Source organism: Pleurodeles waltl, chromosome 6, assembly GCF_031143425.1.
Source record: "Pleurodeles waltl isolate 20211129_DDA chromosome 6, aPleWal1.hap1.20221129, whole genome shotgun sequence".
Lineage (NCBI taxonomy): Eukaryota > Metazoa > Chordata > Amphibia > Caudata > Salamandridae > Pleurodeles > Pleurodeles waltl.
The window spans coordinates 994,495,239-994,516,608 of record NC_090445.1 but is presented as its reverse complement, the minus strand read 5'-3'; the positions used below and the strand labels follow the sequence as shown (position 1 = coordinate 994,516,608).

The 21,370-nt window shown below is 39.2% G+C and overlaps 1 protein-coding gene across 2 annotated transcripts in view; it reads left to right on the top strand.

The window, feature by feature from the left end:
* The window catches only part of PRKG1 (protein kinase cGMP-dependent 1), a 1,945,024-nt gene that overhangs the window by 1,494,319 nt on the left and 429,335 nt on the right, over positions 1-21,370 (top strand). For both annotated transcript variants that reach the window (XM_069239875.1, XM_069239874.1), the window contains exon 5: positions 1,938-2,001. In XM_069239875.1, the coding sequence (XP_069095976.1) occupies positions 1,938-2,001 (64 nt within the window). The remainder of the gene's footprint in view (positions 1-1,937; positions 2,002-21,370) is intronic.

Sequence of the window (21,370 nt, the reverse complement as noted above, 5' to 3'; positions counted from 1 at the left end):
AATTCTGCAGTGCTTTTAAAACTGTTGCACTGCTACAAAACTGAACCCCCAGTAACAAAAGCCCTCCTACCCTCTTCCTTCCAGCCTCCCTATGAAACGCCCCATGGCCATATGCCAAGTCCAGTCTTGGCTTCTGCGCACTCCCCAAATCATTGTATGTTTTTTACAGTACTGGTGTATATGGCGGGGAAAATTGAAATTGTAAAACTTCATAATTAGATAGACTTGCAATAATAAAAATACTTGCAAGTGCTAATTCATTCCATATTTCGGCCTACAAAAGGATGGAAAAGTGAAGTGTCATCTTTCGTTCAGCCAGTATAAAAGCCGAACAAGTATTGACTTGTGCTTCTCTTGACTGCAATCACATCAAATACATTTATCTAATGGTTCGGATTGGCAAACTGTAAAGGTACAAGAGCATTCCGTTTTTATCTCTATGTCCTCTGCCTCTATTTATCTTTGGCTTATGTTATGACCTATGCAGAATATAGCCGGATGTATCTGTGTGCCTCAGGTACCTCTTTTTATACTTGGAGGTCAAGGTGTGCATGCGTGTCCCTCTCATGATGCTGGCACGCATGACAGGGCTGAGACCCAAAAGCAGCCATGAAAGAAATGCCTGGTAGTATCTGAACAAATGAGATTGACTCATGGTCAAGAGAAGGAGAAAGATGTGGCTGTGCCAAGGAAATCAGCACCAGAACTGCATGTTCTCTATCAGTACCAGAACTGCATGTTCTCTAGCAGTACTAGAACTGCATGTTCTCTATCAGTACCAGAACTGCATGTTCTCTATCAGTACTAGAACTGCATGTTCTCTATCAGTACCAGAACTGCATGCTCTCTTTCAGTACCAGAACTGCATGCTCTCTTTCAGTACCAGAACTGCATGTTCTCTATCAGTACCAGAACTGCATGTTCTCTATCAGCACCAGAACTGCATGTTCTCTATCAGTACCAGAACTGCATGTTCTCTATCAGTACTAGAACTGCATGTTCTCTATCAGTACCAGAACTGCATGCTCTCTTTCAGTACCAGAACTGCATGTTCTCTATCAGTACCAGAACTGCATGTTCTCTATCAGCACCAGAACTGCATGTTCTCTAGCTAACGCCCCACGTCTAAGGATCTAACTTGTAACTCCTGTGAGCTCTTCGCCCAGACTTATCACAGTACCAGTAACTCTGGCAGAATGGCGAGGAGTGAGGTTACTGGACATTATACCAGGCCACCTGTAATGTGTCCTTCAGTGTTTATCATGATAGTGACTTATAAATAGCAACAAGGCAAAGAATAATAAACTTACCTAGCCCATTGCGTTACATGCAATTCACTGCAGGTTAGCCATGCAAAATGTGTCAAATGTTCCTAGAAAACGTGCCCCATTATATGACCTACCCCCATGTCATACAGATGCAGAGCCCCATGTTGCTACTTATTGCACATATGTTTTATTTTCTGCTTGTCAAGGCCTCGTGTGTGTAGCACATAGGATTGTGTTATCACCTTTTGTAAAACCATTTCTAAACATTGGGTATTGCTCTTCAAATGAACATGTGATACAGCACTTACTTATCTTAAGAGTATTGATGGTTACCTTTACTCCTTCCAAAGGCATTGCTTTGCAATAGTTTGTTTCTTTTGTGCATTGCTTTGGGATCCCTTTGAGACCTTGACTATTTTATGACGTTGCAAGTTATCAAGTCAATTGCTAAGAGGCGTTTGTACTGGCAATGATGGAGTTACCTGAGTGGAAAGAGTATTAAAAATAACTGCAAGTGTACTAAACATGAGCAGATGAAGTTAAGTGTAAAAGCATATTTCATTCATTTTAGTGAATGAAAACCTTCAGTGTAACTGGTCGGACTGTATTATACTGTGCTCCAAAAACATGAAATCAACACTACAAAAATTCTATACTTTTATTTTACAGTGTACCGACATTCCAGACTCTAACGGAAGAAATACTCAGTAAGCTTGCCGACGTCCTTGAAGAGGTAATTTTTTAGTGTATGTAACTTTTTGATGTGTTTAGAGTTGATTTGTTATGCGAATGAGAACGATGGGTTGAAGAACTGGACTGAGTGAATAGATTTGCTTGATTGAAGTACTTGATAACGCTTTAGGAACAACATATGATTCTGTACTACATAGAACACTATTGCAGAAAGAATATTAAGAGAAAAAACAATTGTAATCCTATTGTTTAGGCAGTGTATCTCAGAAGTGCTAACTACAGAAGATGGGTGTTTACAGTAATGGTAACTTTTTGTTCAAATTCAGTTACAAAAAACTGAGAATAGGAAAGAAAAACATTATTTTCAGCTTTCCACTCAAATAAAGATTAAAATATTACTGCCTACATCTAAAGGGGACAATGAGGAAATTTGGTGTTTAGGTTTTGATACTTGTTCAGGTTACGCACTATTATGCCCATGCTTGGGTTGATCCTCTTCAACCTGGGGATCTAATTCTCAAAACGCCTGTGTGCACCTCAGTATAACTTGATTTTCGAAAAACATTGTTACAAAGTTAACCCACCATTCCTGATTTAGACATTTACTCAGAAGTTGTAGGGTAGTCTGATGAATTAGAACAATAGTCTGTGAAGGGGAAGTCCTTGGCAGAAAGCAATGTTTTGACTTTTTAGGGACTAGATGGAGACTCTCGTAGTTGTTGTGGTGTATTTGTTGAGTTCAGTGACGAATGAGTATTCTTAGAAATTGGGGTTCTAGTTGTTAGATACATTCACCCTATCGAAGCAGGAACCACAATCCTAGTCAGTGTAAGTCAGATACATACCCTAAATAACCTGTGCTCACCCTCTTGTAACTTGGCAGAGAGCAGACAGGCTTAACTTAAGAGGCAATGTGTTAAGTATTTGTGCAACACCTCAAACACTAAAACTGTGAAAATGCCAAACAAACTGACACCACATCTGGTTAGATTAATTGTGTGAGCAATTCAAAACCAAAATGACAAAAATCCAATGAGTAGAAGTTGAGATATGAATTTTAAGGATTAAAGTACAAAAAAGTGCTTAAAAGCATATGGTAGCAACTGGGGATATCTGGTCACGCTAGACTGGGGTAAATTCAAAAGTTCAGGCCAACTGCGATGGCCCAGGGGTCAGATACAGTCTCAGACAAGTCCTGCTGACGTTTTACCTTCTCAAAAGGTGAGCTAAGAGCCCTGTTTTGGGTGAAGAAGGTCACCCGGAGAAAGGAGTGTGTCGCTGGTCCACGGGCACGAAGAATCATCCAGGCATCTGGGATGGATGAGTTTGAGCCTAGCATTCGCAAGCGGCAATGCTTGGTGTGCAAAAAGACAAACTTGCTGCAGCTCGTGCTGATTCTTCATGCAAGAGGTGCGGTTCCAGTTCATGCAGGACTGTTCTCAGTAGCAAAGAGACCAAAACTTTGATTTAGGAGCCAAAAGGCACTTCCAAAGGACCAAGACTGGAGAGTCACCTCTGAGGGGTCAGGTGCTGGTTGAAGTCCTTGGAGTCACTCTGGTTCTGGGTTAAAGAGATTTAGGTCCAGTCCTTCTCACTACCAGCAAGGAGGGCAGCAGGTCAGCAGAACAGGAGTCCAGCAGAGTCTGGTGGTGACAGTCCTTTTAGCAGCACAGCAGTCCTTCTACCTGGCAGAGTATCCACAGGTCCAGAAGTGTACTGGGTAGGTGGGATCTGCTGTCCAGCTCTTATACCCAGTGGTGCATTTGAAGTGGGGAGAGGGGTTCAAATAGAGACCTTTGAAGTGCACAGAGTCCCTGTCCTTCTTGCCCTGGCTCAAGACTCACTACAGGGGGTAATTCAGCCTTTTTTGTGGGATCAGGACACAGCCCATTCAAGTGTAAGTGTCAGCTCCGCCCTCCCATCCTGCTGAGGATGGCCCTTCAGGCTGTGGATGGCCCATCAGTCACACCTAAGCTCCCTTTGTGTGTTGCTGTCTGGAGTGATGGCACAAGAGCCCAGCTGCCATCCATCCAGACGTGTATTCAGAGACAGGCAGAAATCACTAGATGGTTAATATAAGAAAATGCCAACTTTCCAAAAGTGGCATTTTCAGAATTACAATTTGAAATCCGACTTCACTATATGTTATGATTTTAAATTGTGATTCCAGAGACACCCAACTCGGGGGTTCCATTTCTTCCAAATGGGAAATTGCATAAGGCAATCCCAATGTTATCCTATGGAAGAGATAGGCCTTGTAGTAGTGAAAAACGAATTCAAGAGCTTTTCACGACTAGGACATGTAAAACTGAAAAATATATGTCCTACTTGTTAAATACACTGCACCCTGCCCTGGGGATGTCTTGGGCCTTCTTTAGGGGGTGACGTCTATGTATTAAGAAGGATGGTTTGGGCCTGGCAAGAGGGTTAACTTGCCAGGTTAACACAACAGTTTAAAACTGCACACAGGCTCTGAAGTGGCAGACCTGAGACATATTCTAAGGGCTACTGCAGTGGGTGATACAATTAGTGCTGAAGCCCCCCCTAGCAGCATTTAATTAACAGCCCCTCTGAGCATGTAGTGCACTTTTCTAGGGACTTATAAGTACATATAAATATGTCAATTGTGCATACACCAATGTTATCATGTTTAAAGCAGAGGACCTATTCACTTTACCAAAGGTTAGCAGTGGTAAAGTGTCCAGAGTCCTAAAGCCAGCAAATACAAGATCAGCAAAACAGTAGGTCAGAAGGCAAAAAGGTTAGGGGAAAACCTGCCAAGGGTGCCAGCTCTAACAGGTATCATGTCACAATCCGGGTAATTTGACGTCTATGACTGTGGTGGGAGAGAAAACATCAATGCTCACCTCCAATAGCAAATGCATTTTACATTTGAATTTGTGGGAGCAGCATCTGATGACAATCGTTTTATTTTTCAGGATTTACTTAACTCAAAGAAATTCATTGGTATCCACCTATTGGGATTGTTAGATAATGTTTGATGGTACAGATGTTTTAAGGTGATTACATTTAGGTACAGTTGGGTGTCATCACCATACTGGTGATTTTAAACCCCTTCCTTTTAAATCAATCAAAATTCTTAAAGGTTCCCTGTATAAATTGAAGAATATGGGCAAAATAAGAGAATCCTGGGGGACCCCACACTTGACATTGATGGGGCTACATATGTTAATGCCCTTCAATGCCCTTGTTAGGAATGAAAAAACCCACCCAATACCTCAACTCTAACACCAATGAGGTTGTTAAGATTAGTGATGAGCCAATTTGTAATCACTGGTATTGAACACTGTCAATAGATCAAGAAGAACGTGGAGGAACATATTGCCATTGTCTGGCACGCAATAAATGTTACTTAGGATCTTAAGAAGCACAGTTTTATCGCTGCACCCTTTTTTAAAGCCAGACTGGTCTATGGTGAGCAATGAGTCTTGGTCAATTTGTGTGGCAAACTGATCAGCAACATACTTCCGAATTACTTTGCCCACCCATAGTGGTTCAAAGGCTGGTAGTTAAAAAGAATGTTTGAGTCATCCAGTGACTTCTTTTAAAAGGGTACTGGTTTATCTAATTTTAAGTGAGCCAGAGTCGATGATCTCTTTCAAAGATGCATGTATTAAGGAATAAATAAATAGGTGAAAATTGTTTTTGAAGACAACCCCCATAACATTATCATTAGGAAGTTTGATTTTGTGATGATCTTATTGAGTTGGTCTTCAAATATGTGTGAAAAGTAGGAATATGTTTTATTTGAGAGAGGTGGAGGAAAGTTTTTTTTCCATGGAATTTCTGAAATTCAGATCATGTTCCTGATTTTCAAAATGTAGCTTGAGGAGTAATTGGATAACTGTTTCAGGTTTAATTGTATTAAACATGAAAGAGGAGCATTGCTGTACGTATTGGTGAGATTGGCCTATCCATGTTGAAGTTGCCAAGAAAAATATTATAGTTATTTAGTGATTGTTGTTCTGTCATATTATCAGTGACGTTCCACATAACATTCTATGCATTCTTGGAGGTTTGTTAATAATGGATAGGTAAAATGGTAGTGTTGAGAAAGGGATGGTGGAGGTCAGTTATGTGATAATTTAGTAAATCAAAAGACCAAGTAGTCAAGTGACCAAAGGAAATACCGAAGTTCCTAAATTTGGGCACTTTAAGTAAGGTATATTTACATGATCAGACAAAGTAAAATCAAATCATACATAAAGCACTGCACTAGACAAGGCAAATACATTGCTGAAAATGCATCCAGGAGTCTCATCTAACTTGAATATAAGAAAATATACTCACAGAATGTTCAAGGGGACTAAATATCAAAGGGATGAGTTTACAGATGTATGACTTCCACCAAAACATGGCAGATGTCCAACCATGCTTTGTAGAGTGTTTTGATGTCTGTGCACTCCAAATGGGAAAGAAAGTTTACCTTGCTTTTCAGTGTACGTCTCACATTTTCCAACTCTAAATCTGAGCCATAATTGTTAGATTTGCTGAAGTGGAAGAGGAGAAATGTCCCATAGGATATGCACAGTTTTTGCAGGTAGTAATAGTTCAATGGAATGTGACAGACTACAACTACACCAAAACAGGCACAGCCCACTGAGTAGTAGAGAAAATCATTAGCCTCTTGGTTCTAATCCTAAAACAATGATATCTAATGAAAACATATTGTGCAATGTAAGGAATATAACAGCTGTTCAGCTAAAGGTAATGGTATTAGGATATTCTCAGATTATACATAAAAGAGGGCAAGAGGCAGCTTAGTTTTTGGCAAGCTATATAAGATGAGTATGCAACACTGCTTCCTGAGATATTAATTACCTATGTAGTTAAGTTGTACAAAAGGTGTACTGAACTTAGCTGATAATTTTCACAATACAGCATTATATATCATAAGGTATATGTTGAGGATGTTGGAAGTTTAGAACTGTGGGGGAAAGACTTATATCAATTCCGTCAATTTAGAATACATCAAAGACTCAATGGAGATGAGTGAATTCCATTTCAAGTAGGTAAGTATGAAGTGTGAATATGTTATTCATTTTGTGTGGGTCGAGTGTATGTAGTTTAGGTGGGGTACAGGACAGTCACAGTGCAAGGCATACTATTGTGCCATGTAATTCATATTAAAGCTCTTAGACACGAAAGGACTGAGTGATCCAAGGAACAGGAGTAGAGGTACTTTAGTTTCTTAAGATTATTATCATCACTGTTCTGTTTATAAAGAAAATGGATAATGACTTAAAGAGCAAGACATTAGTTGTGGCAAACTAAAACACTACATATTGATATTTAGTACATCTTTCTTACATTGCTTACTTAGTATAATGGCAATTATTAATTAAAAGCATTATTAAAGTTAAGAGGATTGCCATTCTGACAAAGAGAATCCCTTTGGACAAATCACAGCTTGGTAATGTGAATATACCGGATGCATATTTGCATCAATGACTCCAAGCAAGAAGGTTTCTTTCCCTCGTTTTCCTTACCCACTGAATGCACTCTTAGATATAAGACTATTATTTGACATTTTGGGTACCGTAATGACATAAGGTATTACTGCATATGCCCATAGGGTATTTCTAGAGGAAATATATAATGAAGAACAGCATTTAGCACATACTTATCATACATAAAATCTGATACTTCAAAAGTTCTTACAAAAATATTGATTCATAACATTTGTATAGAATATATATTATAGATGAATAGTGAAGCAGAAGCACTTTTTCCTGCAAATAATTCTGCATATAAAATTTGCTGGGTCAATGGAAAGTGACAGTTTGGTTTTAAGATAGGAATTATATTTAATTTGCAAATATTTGTTTGCCATTCTCAAGATAACATTAGTAAACCAATAAAGATTCATAATCAATATATTTCTAGAATGTGTGATAATTGGGGTACAAATATTAATGACCCTTCTTTATCAAGTCCTTTTATATAATACAAGAAACTATACATCACAAACATGATTAAGGTTTTTGCCCTTTCAATTTGGGTGCATTCAAATGCTAACTTAGGCAAAGTTCTATGAATACAAGCTCCTGAAATTGTGAGCAGGGAAATAGTTGCTCAGCTATCTTTGATGCTGTTGATTCTTTATAGCCGTCAAGTGTACCAAGCCAGGATGGGAACAATGTGGGTCTGCTAAAAAGAAAAAATATGAGAACAACTCCAAAAATGTATGAAATCAATAGTTGTTTTAACCCAATAATCAGAATAAAAAGACCAAGTAGTTGGAACTGCCATCCTATGTATTATTAAAGTGCATAATAGTAACATCTCTTATTTACAGCACTTTGAAGATAGAACTGTTGCCGTTGTTGTTGTTGTATCATTTGGTAACAGTGACAATGCACATTGTTCCATGTCCTTTGCAAAACAACTATTAATGTTTATGTAAACCATGATTAATCCAAATCAGAATGGCTTCATATGAAGAATTGAACTGATGATATTTTGGAGAAGAGAGCATGACAAAGCAGATGGTGATATAATTGTTCATAATAAAGCTTGTTTGCCTCAGTTGATTGTAGTTGTGTATGTGACGTACTATGAAGTAGTATGCCTTAAATAAATTAATTTGTTCCAACTGTTCTACAGAAATATGAGATTTTGGATAAAAACTGACATACATCTATCTTCATGCATAACCATTGGTAAGATCACACTATTATACTTTATAAAGACTACAAATCCAGATACAGGATTCAGCATTGTAAAGCAGATGTGTATATGGTGGCATAGGAAAATGATCACTAGACGTTGGCAATTGTTTGTTCCCATTGTCTCATCCAAACAGAAATGTGATAATTTAATTGGATATGTAGCTGTTTGACGCCTGAAATATTAGTCATTAGTTTTGAACATTCAAAACATTACATAAGGGATAGGAGAGACGGATTTAACACATCACTCTCCACAGAAATACCATACTTCTGTCTCCTCCAGATTATTTTAGCTACTACAGTCACACTTTAGTATTCTTTTGTAAATTCATATGCAAGCTGATTCACATACAGGTGTTAGTGGGGTGATCAATGGAGTTAAAGCTCAGCACTCAGGCTTGAGCTGCATAGTGGCAAAGCAAGTCATATCTTGTGCCAGTGAGGTCCTCAATGATTTCTTATTGTATTTGGGATAAAAGAGGAAATAGGGTCTGGGCTTCTAAAGCTTAATCCTAGTTTATCCATCTGACCGCACTGTGCAGTTCTAGGCATTCTTCCACATCTTCTCCTATCTTAGGAATAGAAAGTGGGTGAAATTGTGTTTGGGCACATAAATAACTGAATATTTCCACGGTGGTACCGCAACTAATGCAACACTTAGCTTATGATGATGTTGGGGAGTTGTCTAATGGGGCTGGTGATGAAACTAAAGTATGATGATGTAACTGATGGCCAAAATAAGGTTTTGTTCTAGTGAGAGTGATAGTGCTATTGTGACCAGTTATACTAGGACTTACATAGAACAATATATTTGAGTAAACTCTATATCAATTAAATGTGTAGTGCCCAGATATAGCCTCTGACACTGTTGCTGAGGATGGTGCTAGTATTGGGTCTTCATGAAAATACGTTTTATTTTAAAGTTATGCAGCCATGCTTAGAATGAGAGGAGAAGTCCTGCAGGTACAATCACCTACTCCAAATGCTTGCATTTCCCCAGATAGCAGAGCACTGGGTGGCCAACCATAGATTTTTGTCAGCTGGAGATAACATTGAAAGAAGAAGAAGCAAGGTGGAAGTAGAACATTAGTAAATATTCCTGTAGCCACATAAGCAAAGCAATAAGCAGTTTCAGTCCCACAGTTTTCAGAGATATCTGATGAAGAGAGGAGTTATTCTACTTCTACTCCTTCTTTTTACAGGTGCAGAAAGCTACTTTTCAAATCATTAACTTGCAAAAAACTACCATCAAATAAAATTCTAACAATAACAATAGAAACTAATGAGGGAACACGTTGGAGTTATATTTTTGCCCATTGAGCAGAAATAAGAGGTTTCATTCAAAATTGAGTCTGTCTTTTGAGGCTTACCACAACTCCTGCTAAATTAATGTGAACATATTCTAACTACAGTTAATCGATCATGACCTCAGCAGGTCATGAGAAGGTGCTCATTCAAGAACAAGGGCTAGGTTAACAAAGCGGAGATGGCTAAGTAAAGCTGTATTGCACACCCAAGACATGTACAACATTAGCCAATCAAAATGTCTTATTGGCAGTGAACCAACTCATGCGTAGAAGTGAATACACACAGAACCATATAACACTGGATCTCTCATCTAACAATGTGCATCTGGCCCCCTTATTAGGGGTCCCAGCAGGCTCCTTCCAAATGTAGAGCTTCATCCTTTGGACTATGGAGTTTTTAAAAACTGCAGAACAGAAACAGAGAATGGACCATCACTCTTTTTGAAGCACCTCTCCCAGATGGCAGATGATTCAGCAAGTACAATAAAAAGAGCTTTAGCCAGTTGTTTAGACATGCAGTAGAAAATGCTATACGCACATTACAATTTGAGGCTCTGCAAATTGGGCCTTTCTTACCAGTTTGTATATGTGGTTGTTACGCTGCCCATACATACTGCACCACCGCCTGTGAAAAATTATTAGTAACTACCAAAGGATGCACATGCTGAAGCATATTCGTTCACAGGATTATGCTTGGACAAGGCTGATGGATTTTTTTTTACGCAGCATAAGGGAGTAGAGACAAAAGGCATCAAGACTTCAACTGTCACTAAAGTTAACAGTATGACTCAGTTAGCCACTCAAATGATACTCCAAGCTGACATAAAGTCCAAGGGTTTGTATTACAAATTGATGTTTAGATTGACATAGACAATTCACAAAACAAGACTGTAAAGATACAAAATCATAATAGGTTGCCCAAACCTCCTAAAGAGGTTCAAACGGAGTAGCATCAGAAATACTAGGAACTCAACAACAACAGCATATAAAAGCAATAGGAAAATCTGGACAGGATGGAACAAATGCTGGCTAATCCTGTAAATCATTTAGCAGTTGTTAGGTTGCAATCTTTAACAACCTATGCAAGGGTAATCTCTACAAATTAATAAATCCATTTAACATGTGTTGGGACAAACACATGTGGACAAAAAAACAAAAAACACAAAAAGGACAAACAAAATTGAAAAAAAGAAATCTGGGGCAAAAGGTAACTAACTATGGTTGACGAAAAAACAGATGAAAAGGGAAGACAGCATTTCAGCAGCCGGATCAAAAGTCTTCTTCTTTGGGTCAGAGGAAAAAAAAAATCCTTAAGTCTAGGCTAGGCATTTCAAAGGGGCAAAGGGTAGAGAGGGCTATACCTCTCAGAGTACAAGGGGTTTGGCAAGCGGTGCGAAGTAGGGAAAGGATTCTGACCAAAGTCCAGCTGGGGAATTATATATTAAAGTTCACAGGGAATGATGTGTGGTCCATTTTTCACTCCATGTGACGCAAAAGGTGAAAATGTTCAAAGGCAAGCAGTCAGACGACTCAGACTGCAACATTGGTGAAAATGCTCAGGTTCTTTATGTAAATCGACATCCATCTTAAATCATCCAGGCAAATTGAAATACTTGTATTCATATGTATTCCACATACACTAAATGTATGATGTTTAAGGTTTAGCTCTCAAGCCTACTGTGCATAAAACAACAAAATACCTATTTCCAAGCTAGTCTTCTCATGTGAATGATTTTCTGAAAAGAAAACTCACATTAGCGAGAATGACTAAACATTTTCTGCAGTCACGAAGCAGGGCCTTGCAGTCCTCAGTTAGGCTAGTGTAAGTATATTAATACAGCAAATCAATGTATGCATTTTATATACATTAAGCATTCTAAATTCAGCTACCAGACATGTTCATAATACAATAAGTTTGAAATGAAAAGACTCTGTTAACCCTTTCATCTAACTATAATGTATTACTTCATTCTCTACAATTGCTAGTCACTTTTAAGATATTTCTAAAAAGAAATGCTAAATTGTTTTAATCCAGACCGTTAGTTTACATGATAAACTATAAAATTAAAAATAATTAATACATAAACTCACAAGGCTATACAACATGTCTTTAGACTAATGACCTATAGTGAATGCAGGTTAATCTGGCTTTTGAGGGCAATACTTTACAACAAAACTAGTATTACTTTGGTTAACATAATGATAGATTGTCACGCCTAGATGATCACTGTGACATGAGGGACAGTACTAAAATTTCTGCTACATCACACAGAAACATAAAGCAATAAAATATTTTAACAATCCTCGCAGCAGTTATTCAACATGTGCCCTTCCACCTCTACAGAGAGCACAAAATACATTCACATAGAATCTATCCATACCAAAGTCCTGCTTCATTGTTGTGTTCCAAAGTCCATATTTTCAGTTCCATGTGCCATTGTTTGATGTCAATCAACCATTTTTGCACATTTAGTGTGCAGTTCACCCTCCATCGCGTTGTTATATTTTTTTTGGCCAATATTAGAGCTAAATTACCAACCCCTCAGAGCTGTACAGTGGCTCTGGCCTGCACCATTTGAACTTGCAGGCAGGCCACAGGGTCAACAATTTCTGTCTTCGCTGTGATTTCCTTAATCAGTGCAGCCATCTCTGAACAATACTGCCTTGTGTAGTACCATTGGAAAAAGCACATTGCCCCACATCTTCAACATATGTCCAAAGCCTTGGGGTACATTTTTGCTCTGCTTGCTGGAGACAGCTACGTTAGGTGCAAGTAGTTCAGTTGGGTGAACTGAAACCTGAGGTTCCTAGTAACCATTTTAGTATAATCTAAGGTTTTGCTGCACTCCTTATCTTGTGTTTTCTTTTCAAGCTTCAGACCCCAGGATTGTCTCAAGTGGGTGTGGAATATTGGAGCTATTTTTGAAACTATAATACTGTCACTGCGTGTTGGACATCCCCATGTGTGGACAACATGGAAGTATGTCATCCCTTGTGGGCTCAACATCCTCTTAGGTCTATATTTTTTCTACTACACTTGTTATAGCATTGAGCGCCATAAATAGTCCAGCACCTATCTCGTACCCTGCTCTCAGATTGTCAAAGGCAGGAAGATGGCCCTCTGCACATAGGTCCCTAATGTAACAGACTCCAGCCTCTCATCAGAAAGTTTTATCATAAGATTTAGCCAGATCTATAAATTACAGCAAACACCACAGAGGGACCTCGGGGGGGAGGTATTCCAGGCCTTGCTTAGTCCACCTTGTTTATCTCTTCCAGTAGTATGCCTTCACCTTGATAGCTCCACCTTGATAGCTCCAGGGTAAGAGGCAAGATGCAGTGCTCATTTTAGCCGTACAGCAAGGGCATCCATCTCCCCAATATGGCATTTATCTCCTGAACCTCTTGGTCCCTCACAACTTCAATCCATCACATTGGCCCTATGAGTTGCTGTGGCACTTAGCAGTCCTGCAGGTTCGGTGCTCCCATGCCCCCTCTCCCATTGGTCTTATACTCTCAGCAGTGGTGGTCCTCTTTCTTCTGTGACTGAATATTAAATTGGAAAAAAGGACTGTTCATTTCTTTGAAAAATTATCCATGCAGTATTAAAAGAAGCTCCAAGAAGTGGTACAGTAGTGTTGGCAAGATGAACATTTTTGCTACAGGAACCCTCCCAATGGCAACAGCAGAAGCCAGCTCCAGAAAGATATAATTGATGTGAACACCCTTCCCAATTGCCCAGTCTGAAACTTGGTATTTTCAGGAAACACCTGGATCGCAAACTACTTACATGTATACGTTTCCCACACAAGAGGGATCATATAATGTTCCAACACATGTGGGTCTGCCATCATAGTACTGAAAATAGACAAGATTTGCCTTTACTGACAGGCCAGAAAAGTCCATGAACATTCTCAATACCTCCATAATTTCTGGGAGGCTGGCACCATGGTTTCTCAGAAACAGAAAGGCATCTTCTGCAATGAGCAAAATCGCACGTGCATCTCGCTACAAATGCACAGCCCAGTCCAGGGCCCTTCCTCTGGAATACAGGCAAAGGGCTCCATGGCCACGGTAAAGAGAAGCATCGAGAGTGGACATCCCTGAGTCATATCTCACCAGACTTCCCATTGCCATGAACGTGTCTGGAATGTGCAAACCCACTCCAGGTGGCTCCTATATAATACCTGGATTCATCACATCAATTCCTCCGAACAGAAAAGTCCAAAACAGAATTTCAAAAAATGGATCTATGTCTAATGAGGCCACAGCAGAAGTCAATCATGTTTGCGGTGCCAGATCCATCATTAGAAAAGGAGATGCAAATTAATGTGTGTACTGTGGCCGAACATAAACCCGTTCTGTTCAGGGTGCACCATTATCTTTATGTTCAGTGTTAGACATTTACTGACTATCTACCAAAAAAAATGTATCTCATGTATTTAGCAGAGACTCTGGCTGGAATGACTTGACACTAAGGAGGTCTGAATTCAGCAGTACAATAAAATAAAAGGGATTTCTAGAAGATCACCTACCAAACTCATAGTTTGGACACCTCAATAAGAAGAATCTTTCTCTAACCTTACCCCATGTACTTAAAGTTTCAGATTCTAGAAAACTCATTCCATTTTTAGGATTGATTTGTAGTATCATCATGTCAACTGTATGAAGCCCAGACGAGTATGACCATGCACAAGCATGTCCTTTTGTAGGAATTGACCAAGGTCAGGCATGTTCCTACATTGGTCTGATTGTACATGATTCAAGGGCCTCAGATCTGCCGTACTTTCAGCACACTGAGTTGGTATAGAATTTTTCATACTTCCTTTCTCTCAATAGAGTGCTGGTCTTTGTGACAACACCACTATTTACAAAGCAGCACAATTTCCCATACAGTTCCCTTAGGAGCAGTTGCTTTATGAATCACAGCCTCATGAAACTGAAACCATGTTATTTGAGGTCGCAGAACACAGCATGAGAAATTATATATGGGTTGAGGAGTATACATGAGGCACCCACACAGATCTGATTTGTCCTCTGGTCCTGATGGGATTGCCCAAAATATGTGGACACTGAAACATGTTGATCTTCACTATTACAGATCACAACTTGTGTTCAGTTAGTAAAACATACTAGTTGTGCTATGTTTATTCAGTAGAATGGGCATCACCCTGATTTGTTTTTATTCAAGGCTTTCAAGACTGACACATCAGTCCAGGATTTCTGACTCCCTACTTGAGCCGTTTGACATTAGGGTTAGCTAATGGTGCTGACAAATAACCAATGCCACTATTAAATAGATATGTAGGAGCACTTAACACACATGGCCTATGAGGCCTTCCTATTCCCCAAGAGGGAGCACCAGTGTTGAGAAACCTATGAAACAGCAGGTAGCATGCATCTGTTGCCCTCCTGATGCTCCTGTGAGGTCTCTCCTCTATTCCACTGAGGCTTGATCTTTGGAGATCCTTAAGGTTCTTGTGATATACTTTATGACTTCTAACACTGTTTTTTAAAGACACTCTTTACGTAGAGCTTGGCAACAACATATAGTTTTCCTGTGTAGGCATACAAGTGAATTATGTACTCACTGCAGCTTAGGTGCTAGGGCTTTTTTGTATGTTTATGATTTCTTGGGTGGAGAGTGCCCGGGCCTCCTTATCCTTCTTGGCTCTTTTGGATGTCTGATATGGATCAGACAGAGGAACAAATGGCAAAGCTATGCATATTCTCTGTGCTTAAGCCACCACCCAGAAATCCAACCTCAGCTAGTTCATCATAAGGCATGGAAAAGAGAAGGCAGGAACAAACAAACCTCGCCATGTTCCTACCTACACACCTTGTGTGGGCAAAGCTGTGTCATGCCCCTCTTTGGGGAGAAGAGAGAAACAATTTGTGGCAGATTAACCAAACTGTCCAGAAATGCTGTGCTGCATTGCGTAAGAGTGCCATATCTACAGACATATGGGTTTCTCTAGCGCCGGCACTGATTTTAGCTGCCTTGCGCCACACACACACCTTTGCACCATAGTTCAAGGCTGTGTGCATGAGTCTAGCATAGGTTTTGTACTGGAAGGATAGCCTTCCAATACAAAATACTATGCATATACAACTTTAATGTATTTTCTTTGTATGTGTGTGCTGCACACTGCAGCACACCTGCAAAGTGAGAAAAGAAAGGGGAAATTAAAGCATTTCTTCTTTTAATTCCTGGATTCGAAAGGTGTTATGTTTGTACTCAAAACCTTGTCTCACATCTTCAGTTGATAGGGTTTTGCCTCACAAAGGGTAGGCGGTTGCATGGAAACATCCATGTAACTCCCCCTTGGTGCTACGTAATGCAAAGCAGAGCTTCATGCTACCTTGTGTTACTTTTAGTCATTTTCCAACAAGTTTTGCGCTGAAAGTAAATAATAACAAAAAAATTGTACTGGTGTGCGTCACTTTCATGATGCAAACCCAGCGCAAAATGTTAGTAAATCACCCCTTTACATCCTACCCTGAATTATTACTACATGTTTCTACGTCTCATGTGGGCATGATCAGGCATGGTTAAATATAGAATTCCGTGTTTTATTTCAATAACTGCCTTATATCTCTTAATTGGACAGGAATTATCTCTGAACATTCACCTTAATGTTGGAATGAACAAAGCATCTGAGGACAATGCTGCAATAGTGACACCAGTCTTTAAAACTATATGGGATGGTATCAGTTTTTTGCAGAAAAATGTTAGCCGTTATGATTTTTTACAGCTTTCGAGACAATAATTGTTGATGTAAGAAATTGGATAAGTAAATGCAGTGGGTAACTACCCACCTCAAGGAATAATCTTAACCTTTGTCAGGGTGAGCTATCAACGTGACTAAATTAACATGAGTTCAACCCCATAGTAGCAATGGCACACATCAGACAAGCTTATCTTAAAACAAAGTGTAAAGTATTAATGCAGTACAAAACAATAATAAAGTCAACATGCAAAAAAATTGAAATCCAAATTAGAAAGATAGAGTAACATTTATTACACAAAATGACAAAAATCCAATAAGGGGGAGTGGAGATATGAATTTTTAAAGTTTTATGTAGAGATGGTGCCAAGAAGCACAAAATGTCAATGATAGTCAGAGAGTAGACTGTGACCTAGGCACAATTTGAGACTTTCTGTGATGGAGCGTAGATTGGATACACCAATTAGGCTTGTCTTGGTAAAAGGTATTACCTTCTGACATAGTCCTTTATGTACAAACATACAAAAGGTATGGCAGCTAAATTCCTTTCTAACATCATTCCTCAGGCAATTCCAGCAGTAGGAACAGAGGATCCAAAGAATATGGGCAGAAAGGCCTCATCAGCATCGGCAAGTCTACCCCACTGTGTTAGGACAGTTCCAACATGGTGGTCTCATCCTCACTGAAATGGAGAACAAGAAAAATACATATTTAATATATGGGGGGTCCAGATTTTATTCTAAAACTACTTCTGCATAAACCAAGGGGATCCCCCTTAATTATTAGGTGTGTAGGGTAGGAATAAAATAACAATATTGGATGTTAATATGACTTCACGTCTCAAACATCAATCAGAGTCCATGACATGTTGGCAATTGCCAACATATTTTGACCACAAAAATAGGATGCCCCTGTTAAAAGAAAGAGGGTCAAGGGTCTTCGTCAGGGCAAAAAGTGGTACTCTTACAGTCCATCCTGAATGCGTGCCCATGCACGTAGGTAAGAATAGGACTTTCCTCTAATCGTCCAGTACGCTTCTACTGCCCTATTATTTTCTTATTATTTTGCTTTTATTTACTCTCTATTGACTGATTATTGACAATTAGAGGTACGACCTATTCTTACCTACTGATTTTTTGGTGGCTGAAACATATTGGCAATTGCTAACATATCATGGAATCATGATATATAAACGGGGAGAGGTTTTGAAAGGAATGCTCACTGGATTTCATGACAGTCATTAGAGAAGAGGGATTAGGGACTGCACAATGAAATTCCTTGCTATAGTTCAGCTTCCTGTTCTTAAGGAATTAGAACGGCCTTACCCCACAAAACACAGAAAGTCATAGACACCTATAATCATAGACAACCATAACTTTGGGTAATCAACAAATGGTCATAGATATGGCTGGCTGGATGCTGGAGGGGCTTCCCGATCCAATATGACCTCTCAAAACAATTGATTAATTAATTGAATCTCAAAATGGAGAGTAATTTATAATGCACCATGTTTCCATTTAGGGACATTTATGGAGCGGTAGAATGGTCATCCAAACTTTGATTGCCAGAGTCACTCATGACATCCTAAAATAGCTAGTTCAGATTGTACTGGAAATTATGTATTTGTGCATGGCATGGACTTCCCATGTTTGTGCATAGAATGTGTTAAGTAAGAGGGCATGTTCAGGAGTGAGACCATCTTCAGATGGGTGGAGTAAAGTGTGAAGTTCATCTCACAAGTGTCATAATCACCCACCATGTTTCAATGATAATAAGCATTACAAATATGTGCTTCAATATGCAAAGTGATGAGTTCCTACACTGGTGACGTGGTATTTTGGTAGTTCTGTCACAATATAAAATGTTTGAGGCTAATAATTAAGATGTAGACAATTTTATAAAAAATAAGCAAATATGTCTTGAACAGCTTGCAGGGTATGTGTTACAATTGACTGCAGATGTTAAAAAAACAATTAACACTTTATGCACAAATTTCTGTTAAAATTGGTAATATGGTAAAACATGCTGACACTCAATCGGGGCTTTTTATGCTGAAATAAAGCGTCATAATTTCATAAATGTATTAGGCATAATTATCAATTCAGTTTCAAATAACATAACTCTATATAATTGCTAACAATGCTATATCGTGTGTGAGGCTATTCTGAAAATACTGGAGAGTAAGCATGTTGCCAGTATCTCTTTGTAAAAATCAGTGCTTTATTAGTAAATAAAAACGTGACGGTGTCCAAAGCCCTCCTCTGAAGCATGTGGCTGCTGCAATTAAATGCGCAAGCACAGGATACTTAGGCAGCGTAATCTTGAAGCCATCTCGGGCCTCTTTCATCCATTTACAGCCACTCCCTGCCCCTCCAGCTCACTCCTGTAGCTTTCTGCTTTCTCCCTTTGTGACACTTTTTCGTTTTTCATTTTTTGCATCTCCGTCTCTCCTATCTGTGTTTTTTGCTTGCAGTAAATGCTTGAAGCAGAAAAAGAAGTGCTGGCCCTCAAAAAATAAGTGCAGCACCGGAAACAACAAGCATAAATTAAGCACTGGTACATGAATGTTTTATGCAAATCTAATATTTCAGTGGGTGCCCTTGTGGCATCACTAAATATTTAGTTTCTTTTGCCACAGCTTGATCGTATTGTGGCTTAAATATGAAGGATGAATTCCACTTGAATATGTCATTTAAAATTTTGATAACTATGCTACTCTAAACAAGCAAAGACTGATCCAATCCAGAAGCAAGTAATTTATACAGTAAGGCCCAGGTTTACTTACATTTTGTGTTGCTGTTGTGCTCCTTTTGTGGGCAGCCATGACATAAAATGCTGAGATTTAAAAAGCCATGCATTAGTCGAATTGTGTCACCTTGCGTGGCTTTCTAAAGAAAAGTTAAAAAAAATTAAAAGCAACACAATGGGTTGTGCTGCTCTGCGTTACACTGCACGAAGCAGGCGTTACATAGATGGAGCATGGATGTTTCTATGCATTCACCAATGCATTTTGAAGCAAGCCAATACTTACTACAGATGGTAAACCTGGGTTGGTGCCAAAATGGTGACCCCACCCGAGAGAGAGGCGTAATGAGGAAAAATACCTGCATTTCTCCTCTTTACTTGCTCTTGCCTTGTGTGCTGTATTCTGCAGCATGCCTAAAAAGAGGAAGATGGCTCTAAGGATTGTTTAAGTGCAAGAAATGATCCCTTCCTGCACAAAACACTGTAATGTATGCATCCTAGAACCATGGTGCAAGGGTGTATGCACTGACTCTAGGCTGCCTAAACTTCACCAGTGCTATAATAAAGCAGGAGTGTGTCATCTTAGTAGATATGGTGCATTTCTGCTCTCCCTTTCACGCAATGCAGCTCAGCGTGTGTGTTAGAAAGAGAGAGAGAGAGGGAGAATGTGTGTATGGGGTGTTTGAGCATGTGTGTTTGCATGAGTGAGTTGAGGGGTGTCTGTTCATGCTTGCATATCTGTTCGTATGTGCATATGTGTGAGTGTCTGTGTATGTATAATGGGAGTGAACGATATTCTAGCAACTGCTTAATTTTCAGTCATTTCCTAAGGGCAAGAGTGATTTGAATAGAGGAGCCAATTTATGTCACCAAATTGTTTTTTTCTGCTATATCAAGTGCTTACTAATGAACAACGATTTGCATTTTGTGGAGGTACTTAACTTGTATGTTACTTTGTCCCTTTGTACATAATCTGTTCTCCATGTCATAAGAATTCACCTTAACTCATGTGCATCAGTTTTCAAAGCTGTCACTAGTTGCCTCAGGTCACGATATTGGCAAAGAGTCTATTTGTATTACATATTTAATTTCAGAAACGGAAACGAGTCATTTCACATGGTTTTTATGATGTTATTCTGCATGACAAGAGAAATTATTCTGAAGAACGTGAGAAAACGTTGCTATCTGCTCTTTGACTATGTTGTTCAAATAAATATTGGCCCACAACGTATAACCTTCCATGGAATAATATATCTTCGCTAGTCACTCGTTGACTTGCCTTTGTTGAGTTTATGGGAACGCTCCTGTAATGATTATTTATGTTAGCAATCTAAACAAAGAATTAGTCCCACTAGAAAAATGGCGGGATACCCACGAGACTGCATATTTGTCCTCGAGCTTTAGAAAACGTGTTTACTTCTAAGAAAATGATTTCTGAGTCTAAGAAAAAAAAAATGTCAACGCTCACATGATATCAAAAGAACTCATTCCCAAGCATGAGAAACAATACTTTAATGCGGGTTTGGATCATTCGAGAACAATGAACTCGAGCTTCTTTAGGAAACAGAGGAGCACAGTGCAAGAGTTTTCCCCAGACACCTTTCTTTTCGAGGAGATGGCTTGTTTTGGCAAAGACTACGGAAAGTAGTCGTAGGAGGCCCTAAACATTTGACTCCTTGGGTCCTGCTAGTAATAAATAAAGTTAAATGATTGCAAAATATGATTCCTTACAGAGAAAACAGTCGAAGACGCCAAACACACCCAGGACAACTACAAATAGACATGTTTGTAAAATGTGTGAGCATTGAACCCTTCACTGTTATAAGAAGACCCTGAAAAGGGCGTTTAAGTGCCCCACAAATGAACATCTACGTATCCCATACGACCCCAGAGTCATAGAAATGTGTACAACTGAAGATTTCCAGCAGCACACCTTA